The following is a 22,598-nucleotide window of genomic DNA, read 5'->3' as shown; positions in this document are numbered from 1 at the left end:
TGACAACATAGCAGGTTAGAGCTGGTGCTACTCTAATGACTAGTGTCTTTATAAGAGGAAAAATTTGACACAGAGACACACAGTAAAAATATGATGTACAGATGTAAGCAGAGAATGGAATGATGCATCAATAAGCCAAAGAATCCAAGGACTTCCGGCAACCACCAGAAAGAGAGCAGATAAGGGCAAGGAAGATTTTTTTCCCTAGAGCCTTTGGAGGAAGCATGGACCTGCTATCACTTTCACTTTGGACTTCTAGCCTCCAGAACTGTGAGTGAATAAGATGCTGTTATGTTAAGCCACCCAGTCTGCAGTACTTTGTTGTGCAGCCCCAGGAAATTAATCCAGTTGGTTATGTATGCCCTTCGCTAAACAAGGAGATTCTCACCATGAAAGGGTAAGAGAACTCCTGGGGTGCTCGGTGTCACTTATAAGGACACAACTGCAGGTTGGGCTGCAGTATGGTTATTCCTGCTAGGTATCACTGAGGCAGGCAGACGTCTAAGATGGCCCTTCATAACCCTCACCCTGTAGAATGTCCTCCCCCTTGGAGCAGAACCTGTGAGTATGGCATTACTCCTGGGATTATGTTACGTTATACGGCAAAGGGATTTTTGTAGACATAATTAAGGCGACTAATCCGTTGACCTTGGATTAATTAAAAAAGAGGTGATTGGGGTGGGCCTGGCCTAACCATGTGATCCTTCAGAGCTGGGAAGAAAGCAAAGAGCCATGTTGGAGCTACCTGTGGGGCCATGTGGCAAAGAACTCGACTCCAGGAGCTGAGAGTGGCCCCAGCTGTAAGCCAGCAGGAGAATGGGGACCTCAGGCCCACAGCTGCTAGGAAAGGAATTCCACCACCCACCAGCGAGTGGGGAGGAGGACCACGTACTCTAGTGGAGAACGGCAGCTTTGCCGACTCCTTGCATTCTGCCCAGTGAGACCCTAGCACACAATTAGCCATTCCCTGCCCGGACCTCTGGCCCCCAGAGGCTGTGAGATCATACGTTTGTATTGTTTAAGCTATGTCTGTGGTAATTTGTTACACAGCAATAAAAAATGAATATAACCATAATAAAAAAATAGCTAATATTTATTAACCACTTCCTATGTACTGGGACTATTTTAAATGTTATGTAGATAGGTATTGTTTTAAATTCTTATAACTTACCCAATGTCAAATAGCACATGGTGGTGCTGCGATGCAGCCTGGCTCAAGGGCCAGGATCCTTAACCATTTGCTGGGTTACCTTTCTCATGTGTCACTGTCCCCACACTCTCTGGCCTACAGAACAAGTACTCAATGATTTATACACTAAATTGATTAAATGAATGAATGAATGAGTAATCCAACAACGTGAGCGGCACCTACGACAGAGGCCCGTGAGTGGGACAGGAATGTGCCTCTGGAAACCACAGAGAGGTGGCAGCAAGCAGGTGTCTCATGAAGGACCAGACAGGGCCCAAGAGAAAGGGGTCAGGGACAGCATTAACAGTATCTAGAGCTAGAAAGAAAAGCTTCATGAAATGAAAGCAAGACAGGAAGGTGGGAACCCAACAGCTCAGCTATAGGGAGAAGGTAAGCGAAGTCCTGGGCTCCATCTTATCCTTGGGGAAGGCTCTCTAAAGCAAGGGAGGCTCCAAGGGGCAGCGAGTGTTCCATGTGGCCCGTGGAGCAGCTCAGGCATGGAATGCAGCTGACTGGACATCCCCGGACGCTCAGGGCATGGTCTAGTGTGGCTGAACGGGCACTGGCCAGCACGTGGACTTTCATCAAGTTGTGTTGCTGGGTGACATGGCCAGGCTAGGGCAAGTCAGGGACGTGAATCTCAGCTCCATCAATGCAGCAACTTCCACCAAAACCAAAGTCACTTAAATGGAAGAAAAATGAAAGGTTGATCAATATGACTTTAATGGAGTGTGAAAAAGAGGGATATTGTGAGAGATGTCAATCTCGGGTCTAATCCAAAAATTAGGCCAAGAAGCAGTTGCTTTTCCATTTGTGAACTTGCCGAACAGGCAGTCCTGACACCTCATGCCTTTGACAGAACTGGTGCAGCACAGCTGACCGCTGTGAACCCACGTCAGGTTCAAAGCACGGCACCGTCGTGCCACTGGGCCAGGGTTCAAATCCCACCCCTGCCACTTAGGAGCTGACAAATTCTGCAGAACAAAGTACTTTAACTAGGCTTTAATTTCCTCTTGTGTCAACTGGGGGAAGTAATACTTACCTGGTCACATTGCCAAGGAGCTCATATGAGAAAATGTAAAGTGCTTGCGTGGTACTGGCACGCTGAAGGAATTCAACAGATGTTAGCTCTCTAACAGGCAGTTCAACACAGTGGTTAAAAACGGTGGTTCTGGAGGCAGCCTGCCAGGGTTTGGATTCTGCCATTCAGCAGGTGCAGACAGGTTAACTACTCTGTACCTTTTTTCAATAACAATACCTGCCTCACAGATTTATGATGATTAAGTGAATTAACTCACATAAAGTACTCAGAGCAGTCACTGGTACATATCACAGTAATTCCTCCAAAAATGAGGACATTCTTCTTTATTATTTCTCTCTTTGCCTCCCAGATATGTCAATTCCTGGTGGTCTTGCTCTCGGTGATATTGATAACCATTTTATTTGTCTATGGAGGCATCTTCAGAATCTAAACTCTTGGCTGATAATAATATGGAAAAGAAGGAAAAAGAACAGGGACTGGGTAGGGGGGCAGCTTCCATCCACTCGGCCCGAACACTGACAGCATGCCGAATGGCCGGGCAGCACAAGATGCGGTGAAGGTACAATTAACCTGCCATGAAAACAAGCCACAGACTGGAAGTGACCTGAGGAACCTATTGTCAGTCCAGTAGACGCTAAACTTCAGGGGTTGGTTTCTGAGACCAGCAACGACAGGTGGCACCCAGAAAACTGTGATGAGGTGATGAGAGAGGTTTCCTGGGCATACTGTACAGGATGCCATTGAAGGGAAGAGATTTGGGGCACTTTGCTTTGCTCTCACACTTGAATGTGCCCCCAAAACGTGACAACCAGAGTTTCTAATATGGAAGGCTTGGGCAGGTTGAGAGTTTGCATTTCTAACATGTTCCCAAGGGATGCGGATCTCCTGGTCCAGGGAGAACACTCTGGAACCACTGTCCTAGAGGACTTGTTGGGATGTAGATGCTTTCTCATTCCAGGTGTGGTAGGGAGTAGGTTTTAGCTGCTCGGAGGCTTAAGAGTTCATTACTTGGCAAGCAGGTGACAAAAGCAATTTCTTGGAGGGAAGATTTGTAATCTAGCCCTTGGCATGGTGGCTTTGCCAGCTGTGGGCCAGAGCAGCAATCGCAGACACAGCAGGCCACACCCCAGCTCTCGTGCCCAGAGACGTGACCTTGAAATGAGTTCTCAACTCACCTGGGGATGGAGATGGAAGGAAGGATGCCTTGGAACTGTGCCAGGTGTTCAGCCATCAAACTATGGTATCTGTAGGAGACTCAAAGTCTCAATTTCCAGAAGCAAGTTTTGACCCTGCATCTTCAACCAGCAGTAAGAAAATTCAGGGCTTGATCAGTGGCCTGGTGGTATTTTGGTTAAGAGCACAGGCTTGGCCGGACGCGGTGCCTCACGCCTGTAATCCTAGCGCTCTGGGAGGCCGAGGCGGGTGCATCGCTCGAGGTCAGGAGTTCGAGACCAGCCTGAGCAAGAGCGAGACACCGTCTCTACTAAAAATAGAAAGAAAATATCTGGCCAACTAAAAATATATATAGAAAAAATTAGCCGAGCATGGTGGTGCATGCCTGTAGTCCCAGCTACTCGAGAGGCTGAGGCAGTAGGATCGCTTAAGCCCAGGAGTTTGAGGTTGCTGTGAGTTAGGCTGACACCATGGCACTCACTCTAGCCTGGGCAACAAAGCGAGACTCTGTCTCAAAAAAAAAAAAAAAAAAAAAGAACACAGGCTCTGTGGTTCCTTAGACCTGGGCTGAATCCATGCTCTGCCATTCACTGGCTGTGTGTTATTGGGCAAGTTGTTTTACCTCTCAGAGCCTCAGTTTCATTATCTGTGAAATGGGGATAATGTTAACAGTGTCTGCCTCACAGATTTATTGTGAGGATTAAATATGTAATCACAGAACCTGGCATATGTTAAGCACTCAATAAAGGGCAGTTGTCATTTCTGTCTGAAAAAAGGAGGGCTTGGGTCATGGGGGTATTAACTCTTCCAGGTCACTTTCCAGAGTCCTACACACAGGAGAAGGCGGAGATTGAGTCCTGCCTCCACCACCCCTCTGTTTCCTCCTCTGTATATAACGTGAAGAATGATAACCTCTGAATTGTCAAATGAATAACCTACCTCATAGAGTGATTTTCACCAGAAAAAGTTTGAGAAAACCTTCTAGAAACTTTACAGTAGTATGAAAACTCAAGTTATTATGACTAAACCCTTTTTAACAAAATCCCAATTGGCTAGAAATGTATGCTTTTTAGCTCAGAGGAAGGGCTGGCCATTCTTACACTGTTCAAAGTGGAGACCCCGCTTTAAAATCAGCAGGCACAGCAACGGTTCTCTCCTGAGACTGCTCGATTCAGAGACCCCGCAGGACTCCCACACCCCCCTACCCTGGTCTCCTGATTGCTACACTCAATGCCGCAGCCTGTCCCCAGGGTATGGAACCCGTGTGCGGCTGTGCTGTCATACAGACTCTGGGGGCACTCTGGACAGTGACAGGGTAGCTTTCGCGATGTTCCTGCAGGACGAGGGGTCTGGGAAATGAGGAAAGTGAGGGTTCTGCTTACAACTGTCACTCAGGCAATGGGAAAGTCGGCTGCCACCTCTGCTGTGTGCAACTTTGGAGTCACCTTCATGACTTTATGCTGTTGAAGCAACTGCTGCATGTCCCAGGCCTTGGGCTCAGAGAATAGACCACTCACACCAACAAGAAAAAGAGAAACCACCGTTGTGATGCTAATGGAAGGTATGAAATCCACTTACCAAATGAATGAATGGACAAGTACACAAAATAGAGAATTTAGAGCCAGGAGATGGGAGCATAAACCTAAACTGAGTTTAGAAAAAAGTACAAACAGAAACAAGCTTAACCGTCTTGCCCGGACATACCTACCCTTCCATCTGGACAGATAATATCTGTCATCCACGTAAAAATAAATTACATGGCACAGGGAGGAGGAGAGAGGAGATACCAAGATTGTCTGTGGTGCTGTTTTGGCCTTACAATAGGCTAAGGTAGCACAAACTTTTGGGCCAACAGCTTGGGCATCTGGGATTCCTGGGGGACAGAAGGGCTCCAGGCACCCTCAAGGGCAGCCAGGGAGGGCCACTCACCTGAATGTGAAGAGGGTACCCATGTCCAGCATCGACAGCAACTCCGCCTTCGACTTGGGGAAAGAGAGCCGGTAGCGCAGCGTCTCGAATGCAGGGACGATCATCGCTTTCTTGGTGTTGGCGAGGTCCAGCTGGATGACAGACTTCCTGAAAAGAGGCGGCAGGCAGAGAGATGGGGTCCCGGTGACGCCAGGCCCAGGGAGGCAGAGCAGCTCCCCAAATACCACTCAGGGGGCCAGAGTGGGCCTGAGATCCTGTGTCCCGGAGGCAGGGAACCGAGTCTTCCTGGAGAGTGAACGGGGAGCAGGCAGACGGGAGGGACTGCGGGAGCCTCCCCCAGATTTGCAGCGTGTGCTCCTGGCAGTCACGCACGGGAAGAGGGTCTCAAAGTACTCACAGGGGCTGGAGCCCAGCCTGCCGGGCTCCCTGGGCTGGCCAACCACTCCTGCCACACCACTGGTTATGTGACAACACGTGGACAGAAAGTCGACACCAACCCGGACACTCCCAGGTCCCATCTCTGTGACTCCACAACCCTTTGAATCCTCCAGATCCCAAGCCTCTAAAGTAGCCCAAGTCCCCTGTGCTGCCGGCACGGATAGGACAGAGCTCTTGTCCCCTCCTTGGTGGAAGGCTCCCCATCGTCTCACTGACCGCCGCCTTTGCGCCCAGCTTTCCGCTCTCCTCCTCTGACACCCAGCTCCTGCCCTTCCGGATTTGTCTGCCATTTCTCAGCTGTGGCAGTCACTTGGAATGACAGAAAGGCTCAGGGAGGAACATACAGCATGAGGCTCGTACTGAACACAGAGTGGACGTGAACCTGGCAGTGTCACCTTGTGAGCCCCGCCAGCCTGGGCAAGCAGCTCAGCTCCTCACTACCTCGGGTTCCTCCTCCCTGAAACGATGGCTGTAACATCTGCCTCCTGGAGTTGCTGTGAAGACGGAACAAGGTAATATGACACCGCTTGGCACACCTGGCCCGTGGCAGGCCTGCTGTTCAAGGGGTCACTATCACCCTGCAGCACAGCCATCACTCCCTGGCCTGGTCTTCTATCGTCTTTTTTTGGCCAGGCCTTCGGTACTCCTTTCTGGCCTCCTGCTCCGACCGCAGACGTCTGGGTCTCAGCACCATCACGGGCTGTCCGCTTCTGCCTCCGCAACAGAACGTGCAGCCTCCCGGGGGTACTGGCAGGTGCTGGGCGACGCTCTGACAAACACAGGAAGCAGCAGCCCTCTGTGGCGACACAACTGCCCACTGCTACACGGCATTAAAGTCACTTCCCGCAACGAGACTTTGAGCCTGTGTACAAGCAGGGACTAGGGCCAGTCTGCAACGAGTAGCCCTGCTATGAATGAAGGAGTGACTCTGTGAGTCCAGGCCAGTGCGCTACTAGAACAGGGCAGCAGGCCGAGAAGGACGTCGGCAGGGCTTGGGGTCCCTGAATGGGGAGGGGAGCCTGGGCCAGGTCAGAGTAAGGATAGTTTTCTGAAACTACCTTTGGCTAAAGGGGTTCACCAGCTCCCAGTGGAGAGTGGGTGGTTGAGAGAAGGACCAGAAGTTCATTTTGGAACCCTCGGAATACCTCGGAATATCATTTGTACTTCCTTTTCTATCATTATGCTTATGTTAACTATATACCAAATGATATATATATATATTTTTTTTTGAGACAGAGTCTCGCTCTGTTGCCCAGGCTAGAGTGAGTGCCGTGGCATCAGCCTAGCTCACAGCAACCTCAAACTCCTGGGCTCAAGCGATCCTACTGCCTCAGCCTCCTGAGTAGCTGGGACTACAGGCATGCGCCACCATGCCAGGCTAATTTTTTCTATATATATTTTTAGTTGGCCAGATACTTTCTTTCTATTTTTAGTAGAGACGGGGTCTCGCTCTTGCTCAGGCTGGTCTCAAACTCCTGACCTCTGGCGATCCACCTGCCTCAGCCTCCCAGAGTGCTAGGATTACAGGCGTGAGCCACTGCACCCGGCCCCAAATGATATTAATATATAGTGTGCACATCACTATTTCAGAGGAGGTTTGCAAACGATGACAGCAAGATAGACTGTGGCAACCTATACTCAGCTGGCCTGGGGGCCAAAGGTTCGAGTCCACCTGTCCCGGCCTGCATTCCTTTCCCTCTTTGTCTGATGATGGTGTCAGCTTTCAAACACCCACGACTCCCTCCTCCAAGGCCAGGCATCTGTCAGCTGGCATTCTCTTTGATATCGATCCTTTATTAGGTATAGGCAGAGCTGAGGCTAATCACCTTTCCCCCAGGCAAGGTGTGTGGACCTTATCTACTGATTCTGGGTGTCGGGGCTGGGACATATGGGTATGCACGATATCCCTGGGCCTAGATGGCAAAGCCCCTGGGCCCCCTGGGGCACGGGGGAAGGTGTCCCTGTATTGGTCTGTGGTTGCTTCTCATTCAGCGATCACCGACCATCCACAATGCGCCAGGCACTTGAAGATACAAAGCAGCCCAAGTCTCTGCCCACATAGTACCTACACTCTTGTTGTAAATGTTCAAGGATGCTAAAAGCCTAAGGACAAGTCTCTCTAAATTGGAGCCCAAGATTGCATTTGCAGCTGGCTATTTTAGGGTATGAATGGTATAGAAACAGAGTAGAAGGCCGGGAGGGCTGAAGTATGAAGGGAACAGGTAGAGTATATATCTGCATACACATGTATACAAGATAGGTATAGAGATCTATAAATGTGGATGTCTCTGTCTATAGAAGCCTCAAGTTACTATTATACTCACAGTTATGATAGTCACCACTTCTTGGAGAATAAGTCCTGCTAAAAACTAATCCCCCCTCTATGGCCCCTGTACACAGAAGCAGCTCCCACAGCTTCACCTGCTCTACCTGAACCCCTGGCAGGGCAGGGTGTTTAGGAGCAGACACTGGACCCAAGCTGAGCGAGTCAGTTTCTAACTCTTGGAAATATAAACAGAAACACAGAAACTGGAACCATGGAGCTGACCTGCCGTGATGACGGACAGTGCTCTAGAGGCATCTGAACTACCGCTGGGGAGGGTTCCGGAGCTACCCTGGTGTCATAGTCTTATACATCGGTTTTTCTAGTCCTACTTTGATTCCATAAGATATACCACCCAACTGTTACTTGTTTTACTTTGATACTTTTTGTTTTAATTAACCTACCTGGCATTGGTTTCTGTTGCTTGCAACTAAATCACCCTGATATAATGCAAGACCCGGAGTAAACATTAAGCAATGTGCCTTGTTTCCTCCTGCATAGACAGCATCAGCCTCTGGAGTGCTTTCTGCAAACTCCTTTAATCTCACTAAAATACAGACTGACACAAAGATGAATTTGTCACCAGATAGGTCCACTTCCGACTCAGCCTAAGGCGGTTTCGATACTGACGTCCTGAAGGGCTCTCCTTATGAAGCTGTTTCAGTAACAAAGTGGCTTCAGGGTACGGACTCTGAGCACATCTGTTGATGGAGGAGGTGACGGCAGCCCGGGCCCTTCTGCGCTGTGTTCTGTTAGCACACCCTACCTCGGCTGGGGTTTGCTGACCTGGGGGTGAACAATCTGCAGCCATCATCTACCTGGAAAGTGAGTCCTGCAGGGGATGGAGTGTTGCCCTGACAAGCTGAGTGACTCTGGGTCACTTCATTCATCTCTCTTAGATTGCTAGATCTAGACTATTAACGCTGAACCTTTGGGAAGGCAGTCTGGGGTAGTAGCAATCAGACAAACCTGGCTTCTAGCTCTGACCCTACCAGAGCTGTCCTCTTGGGCAAGTCGCTTTAATCATTCTGAGTGTCAGAGTTGAGGCACTTGTAAAGTATGTTGATGAGGAAAAGCACAGAGCTTGTGCACGTGCCTGGTGCAATGCCTAGTGTGCATTAAGCACTGAGAACGTCGTGCCTGGATGGTCAATTTTACGTGTCAATGGGCCAGGCCGTGGTGCCCAGGAGCTTGGTCACACACAAGTCCAGATGTGGCTGTGAAGCTATTCTGTAGATGTGAGCAACACCTACAATCAGTGGACTTTAAGAAAAGGAGATGACCCTTGATAACCAGGGGAGGGCCTCACGCAATCGGTTGAAGGCCTTAACAACAAGAACTGAGCTTTCCCAGACAAGAAAGAATTCTGCCTCAGGATGGGAACCTAGAAATCCGCCTGAGTTTCCAGCCTGCCCTACAAATTTCAGACTTGCCAAGCCCATACCTGAGAGAACCAATTCCTTAAAATCCCTCTCACTATATACTGGTATGTGTATATCCATCTACACATCTATAGATATACTGGCATCTATAGGATATATAGATATATTCTATAATATCTCCTATTATTAATAGTTCCATTTCTCCGGAGAACCCTGACTGACATGTTGTCTTTACTTCTGGTCCAAGATCCCTGCAAAAACATTTACAAACCTATTACAATATTTTGGACTGAAGAACTATTAATATTAAAAGAAATCATAGGTATCTACCTAAGTAACTCAGGACCCTGCTGATATAACAGAGAGCCCGTCAAGTATTAACATAAGTGACCTGGAGGCAGACAGGACCAGCTTCAAAGCCTACCCACCCCCTTTTCTGGTGACCTTGGGTGCATTGTGTGACCTCTCCTTGTCACAGGTTCCTCGTCTGTAAATGGAGAAAATGACTGCTCTTCTCTTACCTCCCCGGGTCCCAGAGCCTAACACAGTGCCTGACTCACAATAGCTGATCAACCAGTGAGCCCCCTCCCCTTTCACAGCTCAGCTTACCAGTGTGCCCACCGCAAGGGAACGGGTGAGAGTGCAGGAGGGTTAGGAAAAGACAACATACTGTTTACAACACGGCCAGAGTTTCGGCTTGCTTGTCTACGGAAACAGAGCACATTAGATCTCGGGCTCCAGCCAGCTCGCTGAGTCCTTCTTTGTGTCAAAAACAATTCAAGTGCTCCTCGCAGAGTACAATCACCTCTTGCAGCCCCGCAGAGCTGACCAGCGGGGCAGCTGTGAGCTGGGTTTAGTTTACCTTCCAAGTCCCCCAGGCAGCTCCTCTGTGTCACTGTTCCCCTGAGCCCCTCAACCCACTCAAGTGTGCAAATAGTTCATGTCCCTTTGTGCACCTGGTAACAGCGGCGAGCAGGGGAGGGACGTGAGTGGGTAGCCAGGCTTCCTGTGCCCACAGCACCACGGAGCTGGGCGGAGCCCGCAAAGCCACAGAAATAGCCCGGAGGGGCAGATGCCAGCGAGACGGGCGTCCCTGGTGCGTGGAATTACCAGACACCAAGACTAATCTCTCACACGCACCCCTCCCTCACTTCATCCCCATCCTTTCTCCTACAGACAGGTCTCTGTAACCAGGGAAACAGCCCAGACTCCTGGCATGAAGAGATTATGGGCTGTGTCTCAGAAGCAGTACGGAGCCACCACGCAATGCACAGTCCCGAACCTTCACCTCCTCAGGGCCACAGTGTCGAGCCGGGCTCTGCGGGCAGCCTGCTTGGGTCTGCACCCGGACTACGCCCTTACCTCTGTGTTCTGCAGTTTCTCTGTCTGCAAAATGGGGATGGTGATGAGTGCGCTGATCCCAGAGGGCGAGTTCCATACATGAGTGCTCAGATGGCGCCTGGCAGATGACAACCTCTCAATATACTCTCGCTGTTCCTATGACTGGCTTCCCATCCCCCCACGTCGGCTTCACAGGGGTTTCCACAGCGACACCAGTCTGGGCCTTTCTCCACTGTCCGAGGTCCAGCCAATGGCTGACTTTACCGCTCTGTCCTTTCATTTGTTTGTTTACTCACCCCACAAGGTGCCAGGCGCTGCTTAAGCACTTAGTGCATACATCCGTGCACAGCACAGGCAAAACTTCCTGCCCTTGTGGAGCTCACGTTGCGGTGGGGGCAGAAAGACCATAAGCCTAATTACTAAATTACACGGTAGGTCAGAAGTGAGAAATGCCGCGAGAGTGCACAGAGCTGGGTAGTGGCTTAGGAACCAACACCAGAGTGTGGACTGAGGGTGGCCAGCAAGGCCCTACCCCACTGAGAAGGGGATGTTTGAGCAAGTGCTTAGAGCAGGTGAGGGAGCAGGTGATGAGGTTTTCTGGGGTAAGAGCTTTCTAGGCTAAGGAAACAGTCAATGCAAAGGCCCTGGGCCCAGTGTGTGTCCAAGGAACAAACAGGAGGCCTGTGTGACAAGCACAGAACAAGGGACAGGCAGAGACCTAGAGATGGGGGCAGAGACACAGGGAGGGGCTGCTGCGGATCCTAGGGGGCCTTGGAGATCACCGAAGGGTGCGGTAGGCAGAATAACCCTGCTCCCCGCCCCTGAAGATGGCCACGTCCCAACCCCAGACACCTGTGTATATATTACCTTACACGGCAGGGGACTCTGCAGGTATAATTAAGTTACAGACGCTGAGATGGGAAGATTACAGTGGAGTATTTGGGGGGCCCAATGTAAAGTCCTTAGAAGAGGGAGGCAGGAGTCAGAGTCAGAGAGGGAAAAGGATGATGGAAGCAGAGGTTGGAGTGATGCAGCCACGAGCCAAAGAATGTGGGCAGCCCCTGGGAGGCAAGGAAACAGATCCACCCCCCAACCCAGGGCTGCCAGAAATAATGCTGCCCTGCTGGCACTTGACTGTAGTCCTGTGAGACCTGCTTTGGAGTCCCGACCTCCAGAATTGTGCCGTAACACACTGGCACCGTTACAAGCTACCAAGTCTGCGGTCATTTGTTACAACAGCAACAGAAAACTAACACAAAGGTCTTGTGATTTCACTCCTAGTGAGCTGGGGAGATACTGGGGAACTCTGAGCTAAGAAGTGGGACGATCTGCTGCGTACAGTGTTGGGAAGACACTGTAGCCCTGCGTGGGTAAGAGCAGGGAGGTCGATTAGGAGCCACTGAGGTGACAGAGGTAAGATATGTTGGACCAGGAGAGTGATCATGACGGTGATAAGAACTGGCCTGGTTCTACAGCCAATGGGATTTCCTTATCCGCTGGATGCAGGGTGTGAGAGACGGGAATGAAGGATGACCCAAACCTTTTGGCTTAGCTAACCGGAAGGACGGAGTTGCCGTCATTCGAGATGATGCAGCAGGCTGGCAGGGGAAGATCAGGACTTTGGTTTTGAACGTGCATTTGAAACGCCTGTGAGGGAAGCCAATGGAGACGCTCAGGACGCTGCTGGACGTATGTGTTTTGAGGTCGAGAGAGACGGCTGGGCTGGAGAGCGTTTGGGGGTAGGCAGCAGACAGATGGCATGGAGAGCCGTCAGACTGACAGTCATCACCAAGGCCGTGAGGGCAGCGTGAGAAGGTGCCGGCAACGTCCCTGCGGGCAGGGACCAGCGAGGAGACCGTGCTGCACTTACAGCCGAGAGAAAGCGTGTGCCAAGGAGGAGTCATCAGCAGTCAGGTGCTGCTGGAGGGCAAGGGGGACAAGAACTGGGGGCTGCCCACTGCATTTGGCAATGGGAGGTCACAGGTGGCTTCCTCCTTGAGCGCTGGCACCTGGAATGGCACCTGAAGCACCAGCCAAGACCAGGTAACAGGTGGGTGTGAACTCAATGGCCATGTAGAATGGCACCCCCTAGTTCTGCAGAAACAAACTGAGTCAACACGAGCAGGACTGGATCACTGGTCAGGAACAGAATCCAGGTCACTCCGCGTCCTGAACGCACACTCGTGGTCCGGGAGGGGTTGGGTGGCGGCAGGTGCGGTTGACTACCGTGGCAGACAGCAATATTTGGAGAGGCCAGGATAACTGACCAAGAAGCGGGAACCTCATACATGGAAAAAACACCCAGCCTTGTTTTAAGAAGTATCTTTTTGGTAAAAAAATATTTGGTTTCATCTTAAGTGACAGGGGGCTGGGAAAAATTAATGTCTGTGGTTCAGAGGAGAGGAAATAAGTAAAACTCCAGACCAAGACCTAACCCTTCACCGTGAGCTAAGAGCTGGGAGAAGAGACCCTTGTTTTCCGATTAGACCCCCTCCTGGAGTCCCACAGTGGTCACAACTTGCCTGCAGATGGGGTTCGAGTTACTTGTCAGTGTCCACCAAGGACGCACTCCCTAACTCCTGCCTGCGCTTGCGCATCTACTCTGCTCAGCTCTCCCTGAAACAAGTTTTCCCTCTCACTGGTGTGGGCTTAGGTGCTGTGCTATGGTGTCCCCCCAAATTTAATCTCTGACGCACCAGTGTTGGGGGGTCCTTTGGAAGGTGTTTAGGTCAGGAGGGCCCCACCCTAATGAATACATTAATGCCATTATTAAAAGCCTGATGGAGAGCGTTTGGCCCCGTTCTTGCCTGTCTGCCTTCTTCCACGCAAGGACACAGTGTCCCTCCCCTGCGGAGGATGCGGCGTCCAAGGCACCATCCTGGTGGCACACAGCGGTCCTCACAGACAACGAACCTGCCACCGTCTTGATCTTAGACTTCCCAGGCTCCAGAACTGTGATAAAATAAATTTCTGTTTTTTTATAAATTACCCGGTGTCCGGTATCCTGTTAACAGCAGCACAGAATGGCCTAAGACATATTACGATGAACCCGATTTTATGTCATCTTCAGGAACACAAAATTAGAAAAATAATCTGAGGTTAAGAAAGATGAGAAATGCAGCTGAAACAGGGACAAATGGTTTTGCAAGTCTCTCCTCCTTGGGTCTATCCTTGGGGGTGGGGGGGGCAAACTCAGACGGCTGCGGGGCCAGGCCGGTGACATGAATGATGGTGGGGCTGGCAGGGACAGTGCAGGCAGCATGACCGGAGGCAGGGGACACCAGGCTTGTGTCGGGGAGACAAGAGGGAGGAGGAGGGAGCCCATGCACAGCACAGAGGAGGCAGCTGCTCCTCAATCCCCGCTGCATGGCTGCCATATGGGACCGCAGCCATATACTCTGGTACTGCAAGAGGAGTCAACTCCAATCATTTTCAACACATCTGAGGGCTGCACGTCTCCCATGGGACGTCAGTTTGAAGGGAGGCTGAACAGTGAAAAAAAAAAGAGCGTGATCTTTTAAATCAGATGATGTAGATTTTATCTTAACTCCACTCCTTCACTAATTGTGTAATCACAGGCAATTTTCTTAACTCTCTGGGCTTTTGTTTCCTTATCTTGATGATAATAGATACTTTATGGACTTGGTGATTAAGAGAACTAAGATAATACATTCATTAATTAATGAATATTAATGAACCAGACACAGAGATATCGGGTACAGAGCTGAACAGATATAAACTCTGTCCATGTAGAGTTCGAAGCGTGGGAAGGGAACAAGACAGCATGTAGGGCTCTTGGGGTGCGTGGTCACCCCGTGGGTGTTTCCCCTCATGAGATCTATGTTCTGATCAAGAAGCAGGGGTCAGCCAGTTAGAAGAGGGTGTTCTTGGTATTTGCAAAGCTCTGGTACCAAGCAAGCGTATAGGCTTTGGGGGAACTGAATTTCTTAGAGCATGCTTGGTATGTTGTAAGGGGTCGACACATGATAATAATAACTGCTTACATGTATTCAGTATAAGCACTGTTTTGAGCACTTTATATGCATGACATCTTTAATCATTGCAACCTATGACATAGGTACTAGTATTCTTGGTTTAGTGATGAAGATACTAAAGCTCTGAGAGGTTAATAAGTAACTACATCATGAGATAATAATTACATTAAGTCAGTCTGTACCAGCTTAGAATTAATCAGGAAAGATCAATAATCACAGGATAATCTCGACATTAACAGACTTCCACAGGCATCCCTGGGAACTAGTATGAGAACCGCTTGGATTCCTTACAGCTCAGGTTGGATTAAACAATGGGCATCCTGACATTTGATGCTGCACAAACCCAGGGCTCCGGGCGCTGACAAGCCTGGTTCTCTCCTGGCATTCTGACAACGGCCCCAGTGCCTTCAGTCTCATGGTTCCCAACAGTTTGTCACTTGTCAGCGGTGGCCTCGGCCATTCATTGCAACGCCACGGGGCAGTCAGCGCAGCCAATTCCGTTACAGGAGTGGAAGCTCACGTGGGCCAAGATAGAGCATCCCAACCCCTGCCCAGGAGTGGTGGCCACAGGAGGCCCCAAATAGCAACAAGCACCAAACGGGCTGATGCTCAGAGCAGTCAACCCTGGGCAGAGCTAGAGAGAGTGGAAAGATGCTCTCCAGAGTTCTGGAATGGTGTTCTCAAGCTAACAGCTGTATTAAAAGGGGATGAGAAGAGGGAAGGAAACTTGTGCTAGAGTGTGTATTTATTCCAGAAACCCCAGAACAGCATTACTCTTTCTCTCAAGGCTCTGTGCACAGCCAATTAGAAACTCCGGCCTCCCTGCGCCTCCCCTCCCCACCTCTGCCGGCCCTGAAATGAGTCTGCATCCTCCCTGGGGCTGCTCCATCCTGGACCATTCCACTTCCTGCCTGCATGTGCACGGACCAGCCCTGCGGGGCTCGTGGTCTGGGGCAGCCTGCTCCACGGCTATGTTCCTAGCTGCTGCACGGTGCTGGGCACATGGTAGCTCTCAGTCATGCACAGGGAACGCAGAAATCAACGTGTAACTGCCCCGTGTTGGAGAGAGGATGGTATTGTGAAGAGGGCCCTTTGGAAATGACAAAGACCTGGCTTGCACTTACAGCTCTGCTACATAAACACATATGGCCTTTGGGCAAATTTATCTGTGTTTTAGTTTCATTTGTATTCATACAGTAGGAATAAAAGCACTTATTTTTGACTAGGTTGTCATAAGAAAGCTAACACTTCCCCAGTGCCTAGCACAGCGCCTGCTACACAGAGGGCACTTGGTGACATTTGTCTCTTCCTTGCTGGGTCCGTTTCAGATGGCCCTGCGCTCATACTCTCGTGTGACGCTCACAGGAGGATGAGAGCCAGTGAGGGTTAGCGCATTTGGAGAGAAAGCAGAGGACGGGTCTGAGATGCGCCATCATTTTCTGAGTTCAGCTTACTCCTGGCAGAGTGTGTGGGCATGAACCAGGGAACAAGTGACACGTGGTGAATGGTGGGGCCAACAGAAGCAAGGAAGGGCATGCGTGTGCGTGTATGTGCATGTGCGACTTAGGGAGACTATGAGAAGCCCCCCTGTCTCCCGCTGTCCCCCACACCCCTTCACACTGGCTAGCTTCAGGAATACTACATGTGAAACCTACGTCAGGGCGCGAACCTGTGGGCAGACAGGAAGGAAGGAGCCCGGTGCAGCCGGGCTGCTTCTCTGCACCGTTCGTGCTGGAGGCAGACCTCAGCCCAGCGCCGCCCTCCTCCTCCCTTCAGCTCCCTCCACGTGGAGCCCAGGTAACAGGGTTTGCTCCGATTCTATCCCAGTTGCCTAGGCAATGAGTTCCTGGCAGATTGGCTTCCAGGAGGTGTGTGGGTACAACAGCAAGGACTTGCAAATGAGGGAAGATAGGCTGCTCTCAGAGAGTGTCACCGTAAAATGTACACAGAAGGAATGAGGTCAGACACCGGTGCTCATCCGAGAGCCTGAAGGGCTCCTAGGCCCCCGCAAGATGGGGTGGCTCCTTCATTGGTGGCATTAACATGTCCAGAGGGAGAACCTGGCAGGCAGAGAGGCGCAGCGGAGAAAGAGAAGCAAAGAATGAGCTTTTGGGGACAAATTAAAAACAATAATAAATAGTAACAGTAGCTACAGCATATTGAGCACCTGCCTACGTGCCAGGCTCTGTGCTAGGGACTCTATATTTGTCATCTCATGTGATTCTCAACATTCCTATTTAATTACCCCGTTGTCCCAATGTCTACTGTTAGTAATCACGGCTAAACCTTGTAGCGCTTTTACCACATTCCGGCACTGAGTTAAATGCTGGCTGTGGATTAGGGGAGGCCCAGCAGTCAGGAGGGCAGCTCTGGGACAGTCAGATCCCACCCGGATGGACATTCACCTGCTTGTACTCTTGAGCAAGTGACATTTCTGTGCCACAGTTTTCTCTACTGGGAGTTGGGGATGGTACTGGTACCTGTGCTGTGTGATCGTAAGGATTAAACGTATCATCTCATGCAAAGATTAAGACAGTTCTCCGGTGCACAGGATGTACTCGGCAAATGTGAGTCATGATGCTGATCGCGGTCATCGTGATGAAGATGGAGATGACATCAGCCCACCAGGCAACTGGATCGGTAAACAGGTTAAGCACAGAATGTCTGTGGATAAGCCCCAGACAAGCCAGTTGTCCAATTGGTAATGCTGTGCCTTTGGGCTTGTTACTTAGCCTGAATGTCCTCGTCTGTAAAATGAATTACGGCAAGGTTAAATGATAAAATACATGCGAAAGGGCTTATAACAGCAGTTGGCACATCGGAAGTGCTCAATAAATGTTAAGTGGTATAGATATAGCAGAATTAAAATGAGTGAACCCAACGAAATGCCACCTGGTAATGTCCCTCGGCAGGCATTCAGCCTCACTTGGTGCCACCTGCACCTGGTCTTGCTCAAATTTCCGCACGTATTCAACAAGTATGTACAGAGCAGCAATTATGTGCCAGGGAAAATGTGATGGGGAGGTGGTCAGATGTCACCCTGGAGGGAACAGTATAAAAAAAGTATTTGGCATTCCTATATACTGTCAGAATATAGTCTCCACCCAGGGTGGCATGTTTGTCCCCTAGAAAGCAAAAGCAGCGAGGACAGCAGAGACACTTTAAGCTTTAGGCATCAATCTAAGATGAGGATTCTGCAGGGTTAGTGAAAGAGGCAGAAACCTGCCCCAGTCCCATGGATGTGGAAAGTCTCAGCATCAAGCTGTCCGGGAAGCCCATCCCTGGTCCCTCTGTCATTCTGGAACTTTAGCCACAATGGCTTTAGCCACAGGCATTGCTAGGTGCTTTCCAAATACTACTGCATTTCATCTTACCAGGACCTCACGAGGGAATAAATAGGATGATCCCTCTTTCAGAGATACAGCGAGTCAGAGAGGTTCAGTACCTTCTCCAAGGCCAAGTAAACACTGTGTAAGGAGGACTCAGCATTGAAATGCAGGTCTGAATGACCCAGGGACAGCACTGTCACCTACAATGCAGCACACAGCCTGGCACATAGAAGATGCTAACTAAATTTTTTTAAAAAATAAATGAATATGAATATATAGTTTCCCATTTTCAGTAAGAGAAAAAATTGAGATGGTCACATGAAGTTCCCCAGGCTATATGGTGGGAGACAGTTTGCAATGGCAGGGTTTGAGTGGGGTGGTGGCCTGGCACAGAAGTCCAATGTTGAGTGCTGTGAACAGGCGAATGGCAGCACGATAACTCCTGTTCCGTGCCTACTATACCACCGCAACAGGCTATTACCAGCCCCTTTATTAATTGAGGAAATGGAGGACCGGAGAGACCACGTCTGCAGCCCCAAGTCACGTCCTTGCTAAGTGCTACAGGACCCAGATTCAAAGGCAGCCCTGTATGACTTCTGCCACGCCCCGCTGGCTTTCACTTGACATTTCTGAAATCAAGAGTGGAAGCTGAACATCTACATGCTCATTCTTTAGAAGAAATAGGTGAAGGGGTGGGAAAGAGATTTTAGAGAATCTCTGCAGCTATAACCAATTCCATTATTTTCCAATTGATCTGTTTGTTTTTGCTATAATATTAGCTGGTTGCTAAGCAATGGCTCAGAGAGCTATGATGCTGAACTTTTTTTGGTAACCAAGTGGAACCCCCAAAAAGGGTGATATGAGTAAGTGTTTGGGGGTACAGAGACCTGCCAGTCACCCTGTTCTGGTATCTTAGGGTTTGAGAGTGATCTGGTCCCTTCCACAGAGTAAGTAGGCTATTGAGTAGGGAGGGACACCTTCCTCCTCTGACACCACATTTAACCTCTCTGGGGCCTCAGTCTGGTCACTTGTAACAACACCTGCCTCATGCAGAAGCGTGAGGAATAGAGGCAGTGTATACAAAGCAGCTGGCCGGGTCTCTGGCACGTGGCAAGAGCCCAATAACTTAGAGCTGTCATCATTGTAATATATCTAATATTAACATTTTAACAGAGCTTGGGTATAGCACTTTGTTGGAGATCAGAGCCGAGGAAGTCGTTCTCTGGGAGGGTCTGCTGGCCTTGGTGGCGTCCTCAGCTACCGATGCAAACAGCACCCTTAGCCTTATATCTCAAACCAGCAACGCGACACCTCGCACAAGGTCGATCCCTGATACCTTCTGCATCAGAAACAAATCCATCCCACTCAAAGAGAAAATTTCCTGTAAGCCAAGGGCAAGTCGATATGATTATCTTCATATGAAAAGGACAGTGCACGCGTATTTGGGGCTTTGAGAGAACCACATTTCTTATTGGTTCTCAAAATTCCAGTGCCGGGGAATCACCTAGGCCACAGGTGACGTACTGCTGGGCGGGGCGGGGACGGGAGGGGGCAAAGCAACCGGAAGGTGTGTTTGGTCTGGCTCAACAGCATTCAAAATAGGTTTTGAAAATTAGTTGCAATATTTTTTTTTAAAAAAAGCTTATTTAAAAATCCATACTCTCAGTTCCTCTTGAAAAATATGAAGACCCGGTAACCACAGCCCTGGCCCCCTAGAGCAACAATCCCACAACTGAGCGCAGAGATGCCCGCTGTGGTCTCCCTATTGACTGGTACTCAGCACTCCTGAGCACGGTCTGTGAAGAAAGTAATGAAGCTTTAAAAGCAATTTACAATATTTCGAAGCTCCGGAGGGGAACCACATACCTTCCTGTGATAAGGGGGCGAGCGCCAGCTACAACCTCCAGGGACTGTGCACCGGGCAAATGTCAAGTAATGGGCAACACCAGTTACCTCGCTTTGAGGGAGGTCTTGATAAGCAGTTACTGATGTCTTTGATCAATAAAACACTGGACGACAACACAGAAGTCTGTTCATGCGTATGGTTTTTAAAAACATGATGCCCATGAAGTCAAACAATAAAACAGTCTTTGGGTGGGGAGAGTAGAGACCCCAGACTCTTACAATGGGGCTGGTTCACTTTCAACTGGTTGGGGTGAAGACCCCTCAGGTGCTTCCGAGGAAGAGCCCCAGAGGGGTGGAGGATGGCCAGGGGTCCGGTCCTGAAGCCTCTCTTTTCTGGCTCAAGGGTGGCCCTCTCTCCCTCATTTATCTGTGGCTTTGGGAGGCTGTCATTCGCAGGAAGCCAAAGTTTCAGAATCTACAGGAATCGGGGGCTGCAAGCCCCATCTGGCCACAGGGGGGCGCCCTCACTCCATATACGGGGATTCCAGGCCCCCAGCAGGAGCCGGAGCTGGGGCTGCAGGTGGAACCCCATCTCTGGAGCCTGGCGGTCTGGAGTTGGGGCTCACACAGCGCTGGGTACCACGGCACCTCCCACCCTCCATGACTCAGGCTGACGCTGCCTAGGGGTCGCTCACCCTACTGTTCTTAATGGGGAGACACTGGGAGGGGCTCCTCCCGCCACAGGGGAGGAATTAATGCTACGAAACCCAAGATGCCCCTGGAAGTATCAATTCAGAAGCTGGGTGGAGAACTCAGGCTGCTTGCCCTTGCTCCAGAGAGCAGGGCCCAGAGGGTGCTCATGCCACGCCTATGCTTTGGTGTCAGTACAAAAGGCTTAAAGCCTCTTGGAAGCTCTTTTAAAGAGAAAGAGAGAAAGGAAGAGAGAGACACGCGATAAGACAGAGAAAGATACCAAGAGACAGAGAACGAGGCAGATGGGGGCGGGGGAGAGCGGAGGGCCAGAGAACACGAGAGAAAGAAATCAGATCCGATCCTGTTTGGGACACTCGGAAACCCCAGGGCAGCCAGACAAGCACAAAGCAGGGTGGCCTGCAGACCTGGCATCTGACAGACACTGGTTCACACCCTGGTGCCAGCTCTCTGGATTTGAGCCTGTCATTCTGCGTCTCTGAGCCTCACTCTTCCTGGCTGTAGAGTGAGGACAGCCACACCTGCCTCTGGGCCTGCTGTGCAGATCCACCGGGATAATACGTGCAAACCACCTCTCGTGGTACCTGGATCCAGGCACCCACTCCCTCAGCAGAGATAATTCATGCCGACAATGACAATAAATAAATGATTAAAAAAAATGTTGGACCATTTATGTCTTGTGACTTTAGTTTTCCCATGTGTAAAATGGAACCTCTGGGCTATATGAATACTATAGTCCCTTTCTGTTTGGCTTATTATTCTTTAATAAATGCACTCTTCACACAGCCATTGCAGGCTTTCATTAGGCGAGTGCTTTCTCCAGCCACGGGACACCTGCCCCTCCGTGGGGGGGAGAGCTGGAAAGGGACAATGGAGATGCACAGACGCGGCCGGGGCAGTGATGAAGCCTGAGGCTCTGGAGGCAGACTGGCCACGTCTGACCAGCCTCCCCGTTAGTAGGTGTGCATCCTCGGGCCAACGGCTTCTGGTCGCATTCCTGCCGTCTCCCACTGCCTGGCCCGCTGCAAGCACTTCGGTAAGTGTCAGGCATCATCATCACTTAGATTTGTTTTAAGGAATAGGCAGTGATCATTCTAGAATGGTTAGATCAAAAATGAGAATAGAGACGGTCTATTTTCACAAATGCTATGGAAGGAACATTAGACTGGGAGGCAAAAAGAGCTGTTCCCTGGACCAATCTATACCACCGACATCTCATGCAAACGCAGGTTCCAGCTCCGTCGCTGGGTGGACGTGGGCAGGCCCCTTTCCCCTTTCTGTGTCTTTGCTGCCCATCTAGAAAGGCAAAGTGTTGGACCAGACGACGGCCCTGTGTGCGGGTCCTTACCTGAGGTACTCATAGAGCCCGTACATGGGCAGGAAGTCGATGTCGGACAGGAACATGTAGGGAGTGCTGATGTGCTTCATGGCCACGTTGCGCAGCAGGTTCACGGGGTAGAACTGGCCCTCCTTGTACACGATGTGGTAGCCCACGTTGTGGCGGCTCATGAGCACCTCGGAGCCCTGTGCGTAGCGGAGGAACTGCTGGGCCTCAGCGTCCGACAGGTAGAGGGCCAGGCTGATGGGCCCCTCCCAGTGCTTGCAGATGGCCTCCAGCATCTGGAGCCTGCAAGAGACAGCGGGGCTGAGCGTGGGGACCCGGCCGTCCACGCCTCATCCTCTGGGCCTCCTGCAGCCTCTGCCTCTATCAACAGTGAGTCAACCGGCTGCAAATCCAAACCCCTGCTTTAAACAGGACTCAGTTCTTTTACCAATAAAACAGGCACAGAACACTTACCTTGCAGGCTCAAGTCTTTCACTGCTTCCAAATGAACACGTGACGTCAAGTCACGTCCCCCTGTAAGCCTCAGACTTTCGTCTCAAGCCAGGCAGTGGGGTGG

General features: G+C 50.5%; 1 protein-coding gene across 2 annotated transcripts in view; it reads right to left on the bottom strand.

Moving 5' to 3' along the window:
* The window catches only part of LARGE1 (LARGE xylosyl- and glucuronyltransferase 1), a 446,568-nt gene that overhangs the window by 4,295 nt on the left and 419,675 nt on the right, over window positions 1-22,598 (bottom strand). For both annotated transcript variants that reach the window (XM_045553007.1, XM_045553008.1), the window contains 2 exons: window positions 22,046-22,324; window positions 5,334-5,480 (listed from right to left, as the gene is read on the bottom strand). In XM_045553007.1, the coding sequence (XP_045408963.1) occupies window positions 5,334-5,480; window positions 22,046-22,324 (426 nt within the window). The remainder of the gene's footprint in view (window positions 1-5,333; window positions 5,481-22,045; window positions 22,325-22,598) is intronic.

The sequence above is a fragment of the Lemur catta genome, chromosome 6 (genome assembly GCF_020740605.2).
Source record: "Lemur catta isolate mLemCat1 chromosome 6, mLemCat1.pri, whole genome shotgun sequence".
NCBI lineage: Eukaryota > Metazoa > Chordata > Mammalia > Primates > Lemuridae > Lemur > Lemur catta.
The sequence above is the reverse complement of the archived record's forward strand: the minus strand, read 5'-3'. Positions and strand labels throughout refer to the sequence as shown.